We start from the raw sequence: 13,701 nt of genomic DNA, 5'->3' as shown, positions 1-13,701 counted from the left end.
TCTTTGATGACCCTCTCTGGTCTCAGGGCCTCAGCAGATTCTGCATAGCTTTGTGAATTGTTCTGGAAATGCCCTGTGTAAAATCCAGCCGCTTCCAGTGATGGTCCTTTCGGATCCCAGACCACCAGTGAGGCCCCTCACTGGGACACGCCAGGGTGGACCCGGCTCTGCCTGAAGGATCTGGCTGGCCAGAGCCCAGCTCCCACGCCCTCAATACCTCCTCCCTTCCTCCCCACCGCACCCGGGTTAGCACCAGCTCCTCAGCTACTTCTCAGGCCCTAAGAAACGCCCTTAAGCAGGCAGGGCTGAAATGCTTCTAACTCGTGTTCTGAGGTCAAAAGGCAGAGAGAGAGACGTCTAGTTTGCCTTCTCCCAACACTCACCTCTCAGATACTGCCCCAGACTCTCTCCACATGCCTCATCAGCCCTGAGCTGGGGGCACTAGGAAGGAGAGGGACTTGCCCACAAAGGGGGCACCTCAGAGAAGCGGCCAAGACTGGAAGGAATTCAAACCCCCGAGACGTCCCCGCCCCTGGAAGGCAGAGGGAGAAAGCTTGGCAGAAGATCGATCTGTTTAGCAGTACCTGAGCCCGGAGTCCCCGTGTTCCCTCCCTCACTTTACTGGGGATCCCTGCTGCCAGTCAAACGACCTTCGGGTGTCCCAGCCCACCCAGAGCCATCAGGTGGGGCCGGAAAAGGGAGGGGCAGTGCCGGGGTGTCCACCCCTTACCCACCGCGCCCAGGACTCCGGAGTCCCAGAAGCCTGGGGCGCCCCGCAGCTCTGACCTTATGCCGGAATTCTCGGGCCACTTTTCGGTCCATGGCTGGGCCAGGTCCAGCTGTGTCGTTGAACGACCGGTTCCTTCGGGTGCCCGGCTGCCAGGAGCTGGAAGGAACCGCGACCGCGACCCGGCCAGCCGCCCTCGGAGCTGGGGACGCGGCCTGAGCGCGGAGGGGCGGGGCCGGGCCGCTGTGGGGCGGGGCCGCTGCAAGGCTGGAGTTGCTGGTGCTCAATCGTCGCCTCCCGCTGAAGCCTGGGAGCAAATGGGCCCAGTGTGCCTATGGGCCTGTGGTGGCAGTAGCTGGGCTTCAAGCTGGTATTTCTCTTGACGTGGTACCTGATCACATGCGTTTGAGGAAGAAGATCGTGGAGATGTAGGGAGGAGGTTTGGGACTTTTTGTGATGACTGGAATAGAGAGATCCGGAAACTATTCACACGGGTGGGCAGGGGGCGGGGCAATCTAGTCCGTTTTCTCTGGATACTCCCGAGGGCTCATGGCCCTCCTGGACTGTCAGCCCTTGCTACGCCTTCACCTTCAACGTACCTTCTGTCCTAGCTTCCTCCTGCACTTTTCCACCAGGGAGAAATCAATCCTTGCTCTGTGAATTCCTTGGGGGCAGGGCCGGGTTTTACTGTGGGCCGCAGGGGTCTGAACCAGTGGGTATGGGAATGGCCCTCTCAAGTGATTTCCCCTCCCACCTTCCCTAACACCTCCACCCCCAACAAAACAAGACAAAACAAAACCCAAACCCAACACACTCCCATATCCATCGAAGCCTGGCGGAGCCTGGCAGTGACATTTTGATCTATGGCTGACCTTCACCCAGGGCCCAGACCCTCTGGTTCATTTAATTCAATTTGGTCAACATTTGCTTAACTCCTAGGTCTGGTGCTGGGTGCAAAGACAAGGATGAACCAGGCCTGGAAAGGAATGAAAGGAAAGAGGGGCTAGGAGAGGAGTGATAAAAACGTGTAAATCAGGGGCTGTTAAGTATGGGGCTTGTGCCTGAACTTAACCCAGGGAGGCACCTGCGCCCTTTGCACCCTGTCAAGCGCAGGGGCAGGGAGATGGACAGCAGCTTACATCAGGTAACCACTTAACAATTGTAACTTTGGGGCACCTAAACACCCCTCTGCATCCCTTTCCCCAATAGCTGAAGTTTTACAAGTACACTATTTTTGTTTGGGCTAAATTATTGCCTAGTTTAAGATGTAAATCCCTCTTGAAGAAGAGCCTTAAAATATGATCTGTTTTCTCACCTTAGTATTAACTATTAAGTCAATGATAAAAGGGAAAGACTTGTGGGATTTTTGAATGGTCCAGAAAAGGCCACACAAAATGCATTGCCCTCTGACTTACTTCATTGATTCTCTACATTGAAAAAGAATGTCATATGGCTGTTTATTTTGTATTTAGAATCCTGGCAGAGGTGAGTGAATGTTCTTACCCAGGAGAATGCTGTTCACCTGCCACCCCAATCCTTATTTTACATTGGTCATCACCCCCACAGACTCCCTCCACCTTAAAATGCCCCCCGCTTTGTTTTGAGAATAGCATTGAGACCTGGTTCTCCTTTCCATGAATTTTTTTTTTTCAAGCTTCCTTGGAGACAATCAGCTTTTGCCTATTTCTTAACCAGTGTTCCTTAAGGCTGCATCCTTAGCTCTTTCCTCTTCATCTTCCTATCTGTGCCCCTAGCTTCCTCCTGTGTGAAGATAGCTATGTGTGCTTTCTTTACCACTATATGCCTAGAACAATGCATGACATGGAATCAATGCCAAACAAATTTGTTGAGTGAACGAATGAATGAATGAATGCATCTCAAATCTATGCCCTTGCCTAGGAGTCTACTGGGGCCAATACCACCACCAACACCACCAACACCATCATCCTATGTAAGACCTGGCATTTAGTTGGTGTTCCCTAAGTGCTGATGAAGTGAATGATGTACAGGTTCCCCAGGTGCTCAGTCCCATGTTTTCACCATTTTAAAATTCCTTCTGGGCAGACAGTGGACCTTGTTCACACATATAAAGTTGTTTTGTCAAAGTTTGGCCTTGATGGTGGCAACAACATAGGAGTATGAAACACATTTATTATTCAGTCGTCATTTCCTGAGCTAGGGCAGGAGATGGTGCTGGGCATTCAGAGGACTAAGGCATGATTCATTCCTTAGAGGTGCTCAAAACTGGTCATAGGATAGGGATGTGGAGACCCAGGTGGAAGTTGAGGTGGGGCGTGGTGGGACATAGGCTAGGACTCCACAGGCTCTGCTATTGACCACTGACCCCTGAGTGGCATGTCCCAGGGCCGCAGCATGGCCCTCTGTAAAAGGAGAGGATAGGGTCAGACTCATACCCGCATCTTGGGTCTCTGGTATTGGGCTTCCAGGACCCAGGTAAGGGGAGCTGGAGTTTGCACAGGCTACCTCTTTGCTCCCCTAGAGAATTTAGGGCTGAATAATTTGAATCCAACCTCCCCTGGGGAGGCGTAGCCACAGGCCAAGAAGAGCAGAGGCTGGGTTATGGACAGGAGCCTAAATTATGGTAATAAGCTGGGCACTCCTGTCACTCTATAGTTCGGGGAGGAGCTGAGAGCCTGGGAGGAGGGGCTGAGGGAGCTCTGGGGCATGAGAGCAAGAGGGACCTCAGCTGCAGAGTGGAGGTGTGACCCTGCTTTGGCCCGGGGAGGCACCTCGGGAGGCTGGCCCTGCGCTCAAGTCCCCTGATCCCCTCGCGTCCCTATGGGAGTCCTGGCGTCTGTGCTCTGCTGGCTACTTTGTGTCTGGCTGCCCTGGGGTGAGCCGGCAGCCGAGTCCCTGCGGGTGCAGCGTCTCGGTGAGAGGGTTGTGGACTCAGGGAGGTTGGGGGCTCGAGGAATGAGAAATGTTAAAGGAATGAGGAATGGGCCGGGGCAGGTTGGAGAGAGGGAGGAAAGAGAGAGGTTTGAGGGACAGCAGAGGGACCCCCAGGAGGAGCGGTCAGGGTAGGAGGGACCCCGAAGCCAACAGAGGCAGGCCTATGACCTTGAGGGGAGATTCTCAGGCGAGGCTGGGTGGAAGAGACCTGAGATGGGGAACTAGAGAGTGCTAGGGGCCAAAGAGTGAGAGGAAAGGGGGAGATCCTGGCTGGAGAAGGGTCATCAGGAAGGGAGAGGAAGGATTTGAGAAGGCTGCAGGGAGGGAGAGTGGGGGAATGCCCAGTAGTGTGGGAGAGGCTTTCTAGCAGTGCGGCCAGATGATGGGAGGCCCCAACAAAGAGAAGCACAATTTGAGTGGAGAATAATCCCCCTACCCAGCCGCAGCACCCGCTCCATGGGGCAGTGCAGAGCCGCAGCCAGAGACAGCCGGGGAACCCAGGTGAGTAGGTTGAGCTGTGGCGGCCCCACCCACAGCTCCCATCTGTATTTCTGGCATCAGCCACCCCAGGGCTTTAGCACTTAAGGTGGGATAGGCCTGGGGACTGCAGGGAGGCATAATCCATCCTAGCTCGTGATCCATGCCAGACTTGTTTTGCCTCCAGCAGCAGCCACCAGGAGGTGACCCTTGCCATGGGAGACACCGTTACAGTGATGGGAGGCCAGGTAAGGGGGGTCTGGGGAGGGGGCTTCATTGGGCAGGAGCTCACGTCTGTCTGGATTTGAGGCTGGCAGGGAGCTCTGTAGATTACAGGAGGGGTCTCTGGAGTTGTTCAGAAGGAAAGAAACAGGTTCCTGGTATGTGTCTGAGGTGTGCAAGTTCATAAATCCCTTCTATTCTTTTTAATCTCTTGTGGGTCTGTAGCCCACTCTTTTTTTATTTTTTTATTTTTTTATTTTTTTATTTTGGGAGAGGTGGGCACCAGGGCTCTTTCAGGAGAGAGCTGAGCTCTCCTTTCTGGCAGGTAAAACTAGAAAGATGAACGTTTAGAAGTATGGAGTTCTCTTTTCCCTGACTGACCTGCGAAGGCCCTCAACCGTGTCAGAGGCCCCTCTCCATACCCTGAGCAGAGCCTCAGGAATGCAGGCAAGACGAAAACTAGGCCACCTGGTGGAAGGTGCAAGGAAGGTTTGGTTGAGAAGCAGAGCCCTGAACTCTTATCCTTTGAGCCTTTTTATTTCCTTTTTTTTTTTTTTTTTCTTGAGTCGGGGTCTTGCTCTGTGACACAGGCTGGAGTGCAGTGGCATAATCATAGCTCACTGCAGCTTCGACTTCCTGGGTTCAAGTGATCCTCTTGCCTCAGTTACTTGAGTAGCCAGGACTATAGGTGTGTGCCACCAGGCCTGGTTGACTTTCAGTATTTTGGGTAGAGACAGAGTCTCACTATGTTGCCCAGGCTGGTCTTGAACTCCTGGCCTCAAGTGATCCTTCTGTGTCAGCCTCCCAAAGTGCTGGGATTAGGCATGAGCCACTGAGCCCGGCCTCTATCTTTTGAGTCTTGACCATTCCATTGCCCATCTTCCCAGGGTCCTCTGTGTTTGTGGAAGAGGCGGCAGTTTTGTTTTCTCCCTTTGGCAAACTTCTTTGGTCTCTGGATCAGGTGACTCAGGTCTACTTTCTAATCCTGGCCCACATTTGTCTCCCTCTTTCTATAACTACAGATGGACTATAAATTCCACCCACCTGCAGTTAGGTCTCCCAAAGCAACTGAGCCTCCGCTCAAGTGCCCCAGCCCCAGTGGTCAGCTCTGGGGAGCCCCTTGAGCCAGCAGGTTGGGGAGAATCGTTTATAACAGCAATGAGTCCCAACTCCTGCCCTTTGGAAATAGACATGAAGGCCCCAAGATGGAGTGAGGGGGGATGGTTTGGGCGTGCTTCTTCTCTGATGTGGATTTCCTGGGTCTTTTACTTCTTCTTTGCCCACTCTTCAGGCCCTAAGATTTAGAATCACAGTCAAATACCATTTGAGTTGGAAGGTAATGGAGTCATTTTTTTGTAGGTAGGGAAACTGAGGTGGGTGGATGACTTGCGGGGGCCTCACAATGAGCTGGTGGAGCAGTCTCCTGGCAGAGCCAGGCCGCACACACAGGACTTCAGGAATCCCTGTGTTTTAGTGGGGGAGATGACCCTTCTCCAACACTTCAGTTCCCGGCAGGCATCCTCCTGTGCTGGTTTCCAGGGTAGGCATCCCCCCTTTTCCTTGGGGAAGGGTCATAAGTGAGTGGATGAGGCAACCTGGGGAGGTTTCTCACACTGCTCCTTAGAGCAACGAGGAATTAAAATGGCCTCCCTCTAAGGTGACAGGAGTTGGGGGGTGGGGGACTGAGGCCCATGTACTAGGGATACTTCAACGGCTCCTGTTTGGAATGCCCTCTTCAAGAAGTGGGGGTAGGCCGCAGACCAGTAGGCAGCCAATCTTCACTTCAGTGCTGTCCTGCTTCTACAGAGCTCAACCATTTTCTACAGAATTCTTGTAGACAGGGGTCCATGAACTTGGGTGGGGAAAAATAAAAACCCATTGTTACTTACAGAAACCTCAATCCAACTGAAATTCAGCATCCCTTTCAGTTATTATTATAGTCTACAAACCACAAGAGTATTTGCAGTGTTTTTGACTGTCACCAATAGACATCACAGATATTTTCCAACCACTTATAGTTGTTGCTATCTCAAGGTATCATTTATGTTCATTATTACTTCAAAATTTTGGCAGGGATAAGGCCCACTGCTAGATCTTTTATTTAATGAGTTATTAAAGAAGCACAAATATTACTAAATTACACATTTTATAAAATATTTTCATAAAATGACATGCGATATAAGTGATTTCCTTTGTAATCTTATCCTTTATTTTGTGTTTTTAAAAGCATTATCCTGAGAAGGTGTCCACATAGGTTCACTGGATTATCAAAGGGGTTCATGGCATGAAAATGATTAAGAGTACCTGATTGATTAGCCCCTGAAGGCTAATCATTTGGACAGGATTTAAGGAATCCTTTAGAAAATGGCTTTGACTCTTTGCATCTGGGGTTGTCTCATCCTCATAACTCATTTATCTGAGAGGCCACATCTGAAGTGGGAGTGCAGACTGAAGACACGAAGACTGAGTTTAATTACAGCTCTCTGGTGGCTACAGGATGTGGGTTATTTCCTGTGACCCTGCCCTCTCCTATTTCCTGTCGTCTCTGAGGGCCCTGTAAGATAGGTTAGTACCCGGGTGGGAAGCCTGACTCCTGGGGCTGGGCCTGGGTAGGCTGGGTAAGGATTGCTAGGGAGAATCCAGGAACCAGTGACCAATGTAGGTGAAGACACCGAAATCTGGCTAAGATGTCAGAAAGATCTTGAAGATGAAGGGTGTGAGCGTCAGGGATGAGGTGGCCAGGCTGTGCCTGCCAGGGTAGGGTCAAGAGCTGAGGTTAGCTCTAGGCAACAAAGGTCTGAATATTTCCTACGTTCAAGTCCTTTGCCGGATGACAACGAGGGAGGATGACATGTGAGGTAAGTACCTACAGTGAGATTTGTGGCTTGCTGGCCCTGTGAACAAGCACATGAGCTCCACGAGGGCAGGGACTCTGCCCTGTTCACTGCACCTAACACGATGCTTGGCACATGGTTCTGGGGATGTCGTACAAATGAGGCTGAGCCTCTGAGGGAGGAGGAGCCAACTGTGCCCAGGATGCCTGTACCAGGTGACATCAGACACCTTGGACTGGAGTTCCCAAGGGCCAGTGTCTAAGTCATCTAGCCATGTGGTGACTGAACACCCATGTTGTTAGACAGTCCTGATTTCAGGCGGTTTATGTCTGGAGGACCATGCTCTGGGAGTTCTTTCTGGAAAATAGGGCTTCTTAGCCACACTTGGCCTGTCTCCTCCTTAGACCTGAGGTGTCAGGGCAGGAGTCCTGACTGGGAGCTGAGTTGTGAGGACAGGGGGTGTTGGTCTGTGGGAACTGAGTTGTGAGGACAGGGGGTGTTAGTCTGTGGGGACTGAGTTGTGAGGACAGGGGGTGTTGGTCTGTGGGAACTGAGTTGTGAGGACAGGGGATGTTGGTCTGTGGGAACTGAGTTGTGAGGACAGCGGGTATTGGTCTGTGGGAACTGAGTTGTGAGGACAACGGGTGTTGGTCTGTGGGAGCTGAGTTGTGAGGACAGGGGGTGTTGGTCTGTGGGAACTGAGGTGTGAGGACAGGGGGTGTTGGTCTGTGGGAACTGAGTTGTGAGGACAGGGGGTGTTGGTCTGTGGGAGCTGAGTTGTGAGGACAACGGGTGTTGGTCTGTGGGAACTGAGGTGTGGGGACAGCGGGTGTTGGTCTGTGGGAGCTGAGGTGTGGGGATAGCGGGTGTTGGTCTGTGGGAGCTGAGGTGTGGGGATAGCGGGTGTTGGTCTGTGGGAACTGAGTTGTGAGGACAGCGGGTGTTGGTCTGTGGGAGCTGAGTTGTGAGGACAGGGGGTGTTGGTCTGTGGGAACTGAGGTGTGGGGACAGGGGGTGTTGGTCTGTGGGAACTGAGTTGTGAGGACAGGGGGTGTTGGTCTGTGGGAGCTGAGTTGTGAGGACAGCGGGTGTTGGTCTGTGGGAACTGAGGTGTGGGGACAGCGGGTGTTGGTCTGTGGGAGCTGAGTTATGAGGACAGCGGGTGTTGGTCTGTGGGAGCTGAGTTGTGAGGACAGCGGGTGTTGGTCTGTGGGAGCTGAGTTATGAGGACAGCGGGTGTTGGTCTGTGGGAGCTGAGTTGTGAGGACAGCGGGTGTTGGTCTGTGGGAGCTGAGTTATGAGGACAGCGGGTGTTGGTCTGTGGGAGCTGAGTTGTGAGGACAGTGGGTGCTGGTCTGTGGGAACTGAGTTGTGAGTACAGTGGGTGTTGATATGTGGGAACTGAGTTGTGAGGACAGCGGGTGTTGGTCTGTGGGAGCTGAGTTATGAGGACAGGGGGTGTTGGTCTGTAGGCTGCTGGTTTTGCTGTTCTTGGAAGAGCCCCAAAGGAAGTTTGGGGTGGGGGTGGCTGTGAGGGTGAGATGTTCACCTGACCTGGGGTGAGGGGCTGCCTTTGTTCCTTAGCTCTGCCTCATGCTCCTTATCCAGACAAGGGGATGGTGTGTGAGGCTGTGGAGGACACGAGGGTTTACTGGGAGAAAGGGAAGAAGAGGAGGCTGGCAGGTATTGGGGCACGGAGGGGAGGGGATGTATTCTAGCTATGGGCCTCATGGTCTGCCACAGAGATGCCACTTGGGAAGGTAAGAGCTGAGCCTTTGTTCCTCTGAGCCCAGGGCAGGCCTAAACCTTCTCCTCTGCCCCTCGAGGGGCCAGGCGAGGAGTGGCTGGGGCACTGAGGGGCAGGGGCTCCTCCCTCTAGAAGATGAACAAGGAGGGCTGTGGTCACCAGGAACCCTGCCCGGGAACCCGACCTGAGGTCAGCCCTCGATGTGTTCTCTTCCTCCTGTCTTCACAAGCAGGCTGAAGCCCCAGACTCTGTGGCCATGTCTTCCTGGGAAAGGCGGCTCCATCGGGCCAAGTGTGCACCATCCTGTAAGTGGCACCTTCATTGTGGCCCATGGGTGGGCCCTGGCAGAGGCCTGAAAGGGCAGAGGGCAGTGGGGCTTCCCTCAGGCCTCCATGACCCCTTTTTCCTGCTTGGCGTCTCCTTCCACCCACCCTGGCCCCGGCCACCATGCCATTCTGCATTCTCCTCCCTGCCTGAGGAGAGCTTCCTCTCTAGAGTCCGGTTCCTATGACCATGGCCCAGGACTCCCCTCTCACAGGCTGACTCCAGTGAGACTGTGCTTCATTATTTAGTGGTCGTTTCCCCCTCCATCTCACCCTGGTTCTGTGGCTTCTTTCTACTTCCTGTGGCATTGCCCTTCATCTTGTGTTTTCTGTAGACCCTACTCCCTGTCATGTGTCCATGGCCCACCTCACCTGTCCTAGGTCTGTGGCCTTTCCTCCCACCTGTCCTGTGTCTGTTCCTACCTCCTTCACCTGTCCTGTGTCCCTCACCTGTCCTGTGTCCCCCACCTGTCCTGTGTCCCTCACCTGTCCTGTGTCCCTCACCTGTCCTGTGTCCCTCACTTGTCCTGTGTCCCTCACCTGTCCTGTGTCTCCCACCTGTCCTGTGTCCCTCACCTGTCCTGTGTCTCCCACCTGTCCTGTGTCCCCCACCTGTCCTCTCACATCATGGCTCCTTCCCTCGCCGCCCTCTGCTCTGCTTTTGTCTTCTCTTCATCTATGGTTGTTCTTGCTACAGGCCTCTCCTCTGTTGCCTGGTTATCCCCGTGGCCTCTTCCCTGAGTGTGTGGAGTGAGGAGGAGCAGCAGCTGCAGATCTCTGGGCAGTACCCCTGCTCACCCCACATGCTCCCCATTCTCAGTTCCGCCTGCCTGGCTTGCTAACCAGGAACAGCTCTAGGAACTGAAGGCCCAGGTGCAGCTGGCCTGGGGCCCACTTGATGCACATCGAAGGCAGATGCCCTGCAACCCCACCCCGCCTGCCTGCCAGGGAGCGGGCAGGGCTGTGGTCTGAGGCACCAGCTTGTGGGTGCCTCAGACCACAGCAACATTGAGGAATGTTGGGGCTGGGGCTGCCTATCATGGGGGTCTGGGTCCTGTGAAGCCTGAGAGGGCTGCCTCCCTGGGTTCTGGCAATCTCAGCTTGATGGGGCAATGCCTCTGTGTCCCCTATGCAGACTTGTTCTCCTGCTTCAATGGAGGCGAGTGTGTGCACCCGGCCTTCTGTGACTGCAGACGCTTCAATGCCACTGGACCACGCTGCCAGATGGGTGGGTCTGGGCTCCACCCCACCCCTGGGAAGGGACCACGGGTGCAAGGAAAGCTAGGGGGAAAAGGGGCAGCACTTCCAGGGCTGGAACCCACTGGCCTCTGGCTTGGTGCCCACTGTAGCTACACAGAGAGGTTCTCTTTTCTCTCCCTCAGTGTACAATGCCGGCCCTGAGAGGGACAGCATTTGCCGGGCGTGGGGGCAGCACCACGTGGAGACATTTGATGGGCTCTACTACTACCTGTCTGGGAAGGGCAGCTACACGCTGGTGGGGCGCCATGAGCCTGAGGGACAGAGCTTCTCCATCCAGGTGAGGCTTCCCCTGCCATGTCTGTTCAGGAAGGCTTCCCTAGGCTCTGAAGGCTGCGCTGGCCTGGGCTCTACTTGTCATAGTTAGAGAGACTGGCACCTTCCTCCTTGCATCGCCCCCCAGCTCCCACCCAGGCAGTCTGCACCTGGAAGGACCTAGGGGCTCCACAGCTCTTCCTCACCCACTCACTCTGGCCATTCATTCATTGAGCCACTCATTCATCAAGCATTTACTAAGTGCATACTGTACTCTCTTCTGGCATAAGGTTTGGTGGTGGGAAGCCCTGTAGACAACAACACAGATATAGTCTTTGTCCTCACAGAACTTATAGTCTAATGAAGAAAGACATCAAATCAGATGACTCATTTCAAGTGCAACTGAATGCTACCGAGGAGAAATGCCAAATGCTAAATGAACAAGTCCTGAAAACCCAATCTTGTTTATTGGGAAGGATGGTGACCTGGGAAAGCTTCCTGGAGAAAGTGACTTTTTTTTTTTTTTTTTTTTTTTGGAGATGGAGTCTCGCTCTGTCACCCAGGCTGGAGTGCAGTGGCGCGATCTCGGCTCACTGCATGCTCCGCCTCCCGGGTTCACACCATTCTCCTGCCTCAGCCTCCCGAGTAGCTGGGACTACAGGCGCCCATCACCACGCCCCGCTAATTTCTTTTTGTATTTTTAGTAGAGACGGGGTTTCACTGTGTTAGCCAGGATGGTCTTGATCTCCTGACCTCGTGATCCACCCTACTCAGCCTCCCAAAGTGCTGGGATTACAGTCGTGAGCCACCGTGCCTGGCAAAAGTGACATTTAAGTGGAATCTAAGGAATGAATTGGAGTTAGCCAAGTGAAGAGTAGGAGAGTGTGGGCAGACTTGAGAACATTCTGGGGAAAAACATCATTGGGTGCTAAGAAAGAAGAGTGCCTCAGAAAAATGAGGGAGGTCCTGGATGACTCAGTTTAGAGTCACCTCCTCTAAGAAGCCCTCCTGGATCTCCTGACCTTCCAAGCCAGCTGAGGAGCTCCTCACTGGGTAACTCAAAGTTCCACATTATGACCCTGTCATTGTATTTCTCTTACAAAGGTCTGGTTTTGTGTTGATTTTCTCTACCAGCTTTGAGCTTTCTAGGCCAGGGGCCATGTCTTTCTGTGCCTGGATTGGTGCTCAGTAAAGGTTTGTGAAGTAAGGGAACACATGTGTGAAAGCCACTGTCAGGCAGGCCTGATTTTCATGCCTAGTCCGTGTGCTAAACCGGCAGCCACCTTCAGCCACAGCTCAATACCCCTCCACCTGGAGGAAAGTCTCTTTGGAGAACCAGCTCTGTTGGAGGGCACCTTGGTCAGTACTGAGTTAGGGTCAAGGGGTTGGGGGTATGGGGAGACCCCAGTGTTCAGTGTCTCCCCTCTGCTAGCCATTTGTGAGCCTTCTGTCTCAGGCGTGGACCTATGAGCCTGCCCTAGGGACCATGCCCTGGATGGGTGGGGAACTGCCACCAATTTTCCTTTCTCTGCCTCGGCCTATCACATAGCAGGGATTTTCATGATCCATCATGTGACAATTACTTAGACTAATGGATTGCCATACATTCATGGGTTACAAAATCAACTTAACGAATCACAACCATCATTAAAAAAATGAGGCAAGTAAAATAGAAAATATTGTAAGAATGCATTATGCATGATAGGGATTAGTATTATTTTGTAAAACTTTTAGTTATATGTGTATTTCTTATTGTGGGTCGTGGTCACAAAAGCTTGAAAACCCTTTAGTTAGACCATGGGGTAGCTTTCGCAGTTCCCACTTGTAGTTGAAGTGGCTCCAGCCTGCTTAATCACATTGAACAGTAATCTGGTGGAAGATGCGTTCCTGGGAAGGGTTTCCACACTTGGCAGGGATAAGCCCTGGGAAACTCTTCCCTCTACCCCACCCTGTCCTTTAGGTCTATGGCCTTTGAAGTCTGGGTTCTGTCTGAACGGGGGCAGAGGAGATGTGTGTGTGTGTGTGTGTGTGTGTGCATATGTGTGTGTGTGTGTGTGCATATGTGTGTGTGTGACAGCAGCTCAGGAGTGAGATGTGTGCCTATAGGTGTAGGGGAAAGCTACAATCTGTACCTGCCAGGGGCATGGGGAAAGGGGAGTGTGTGTATAGTGTGCACACTGAGAGTGTCATGTGAGAAATTTATGGAGTGTGTATAGATGTGTGTGTTTGTGTTCTGTATGAGTGTGAGATGGTGGAGTACGTCTGTTGGGCTTCAATCTGATGGGATATCCTGGGTAGAATAAACAAAAAAGTTCAGAAATAGGCATAGAGAGATGGAATGATTGACTGGGAAGAGCCCTGGGATCTGAGCCATCCAGATCTGGGCTAGAATCCTGGCTCTGCGATTTCCTAGTTCTCTGTGTGTGTGGCCCTAGTCACTTCACCTCTGTGTGAATCCATTGCCTCCCCTCTGTGATATATAGGGACTGAGCAAAATCACAGAGGAAAGGTGGTTGATATGCAGGGGACAGGCCATCAGCATTAATGGAAACTCAACAAGGTGTGAATCTCAGGGTCAGGCCGGTAGCAGAAGCCTGCAAACCAGCCTCTGAACTCCCTACTCAGGTGCACAATGACCCGCAGTGCGGCTCTTCCCCCTACACCTGCTCCAAGGCTGTCAGCCTCTTCTTTGCGGGTGAGCAGGAGATCCATCTGGCCAAGGAAGTCACCCATGGAGGCGCAAGGTAACTCTAACACCTTCCACATCGAGTTGTCCTATCTCTGACACTGGTGGTGGTGGATGGGTGAGCATCTGCTCTTCTCAAGCCCAAAGGAAATTGCTTTCTGGGGACAAACAGCAATTTCCACCATCAGGGCGGAAGCATACGGGCAGGTCACTGGGTTTCTTGCCAGTGGGGTCTGCAGAATGATTTTTTTTCCCCTGGA

At 52.9% G+C, this 13,701-nt stretch overlaps 2 protein-coding genes across 3 annotated transcripts in view; one reads left to right on the top strand and one right to left on the bottom strand.

Annotated features, from left to right (window-relative positions):
* USH1C (USH1 protein network component harmonin) overlaps positions 1–925 on the bottom strand; it is a 50,309-nt gene extending 49,384 nt beyond the window's left edge. Inside the window, exon 1 of the mRNA XM_025356417.1 lies at positions 787–925. Within this exon, the coding sequence (XP_025212202.1) occupies positions 787–822 (36 nt within the window). The 5' untranslated portion in view covers positions 823–925. The remainder of the gene's footprint in view (positions 1–786) is intronic.
* A 2,601-nt stretch (positions 926–3,526) lies between these two features.
* Positions 3,527–13,701, top strand: part of OTOG (otogelin) — a 101,051-nt gene continuing 90,876 nt past the window's right edge. The window contains exons 1-7 of one of the 2 annotated variants that reach the window (XM_025357311.1): positions 3,527–3,620; positions 4,081–4,141; positions 4,305–4,365; positions 9,150–9,225; positions 10,379–10,471; positions 10,626–10,780; positions 13,381–13,499. In XM_025357311.1, the coding sequence (XP_025213096.1) occupies positions 3,527–3,620; positions 4,081–4,141; positions 4,305–4,365; positions 9,150–9,225; positions 10,379–10,471; positions 10,626–10,780; positions 13,381–13,499 (659 nt within the window). Of the gene's footprint in view, positions 3,701–4,080; positions 4,142–4,287; positions 4,366–9,149; positions 9,226–10,378; positions 10,472–10,625; positions 10,781–13,380; positions 13,500–13,701 lie in introns of both variants that reach the window. The other variant, XM_025357309.1, reaches the window with a different exon arrangement.

The sequence above is a fragment of the Theropithecus gelada genome, chromosome 14 (genome assembly GCF_003255815.1).
Source record: "Theropithecus gelada isolate Dixy chromosome 14, Tgel_1.0, whole genome shotgun sequence".
NCBI lineage: Eukaryota > Metazoa > Chordata > Mammalia > Primates > Cercopithecidae > Theropithecus > Theropithecus gelada.
This window is presented reverse-complemented; position numbering and strand designations above follow the sequence as displayed.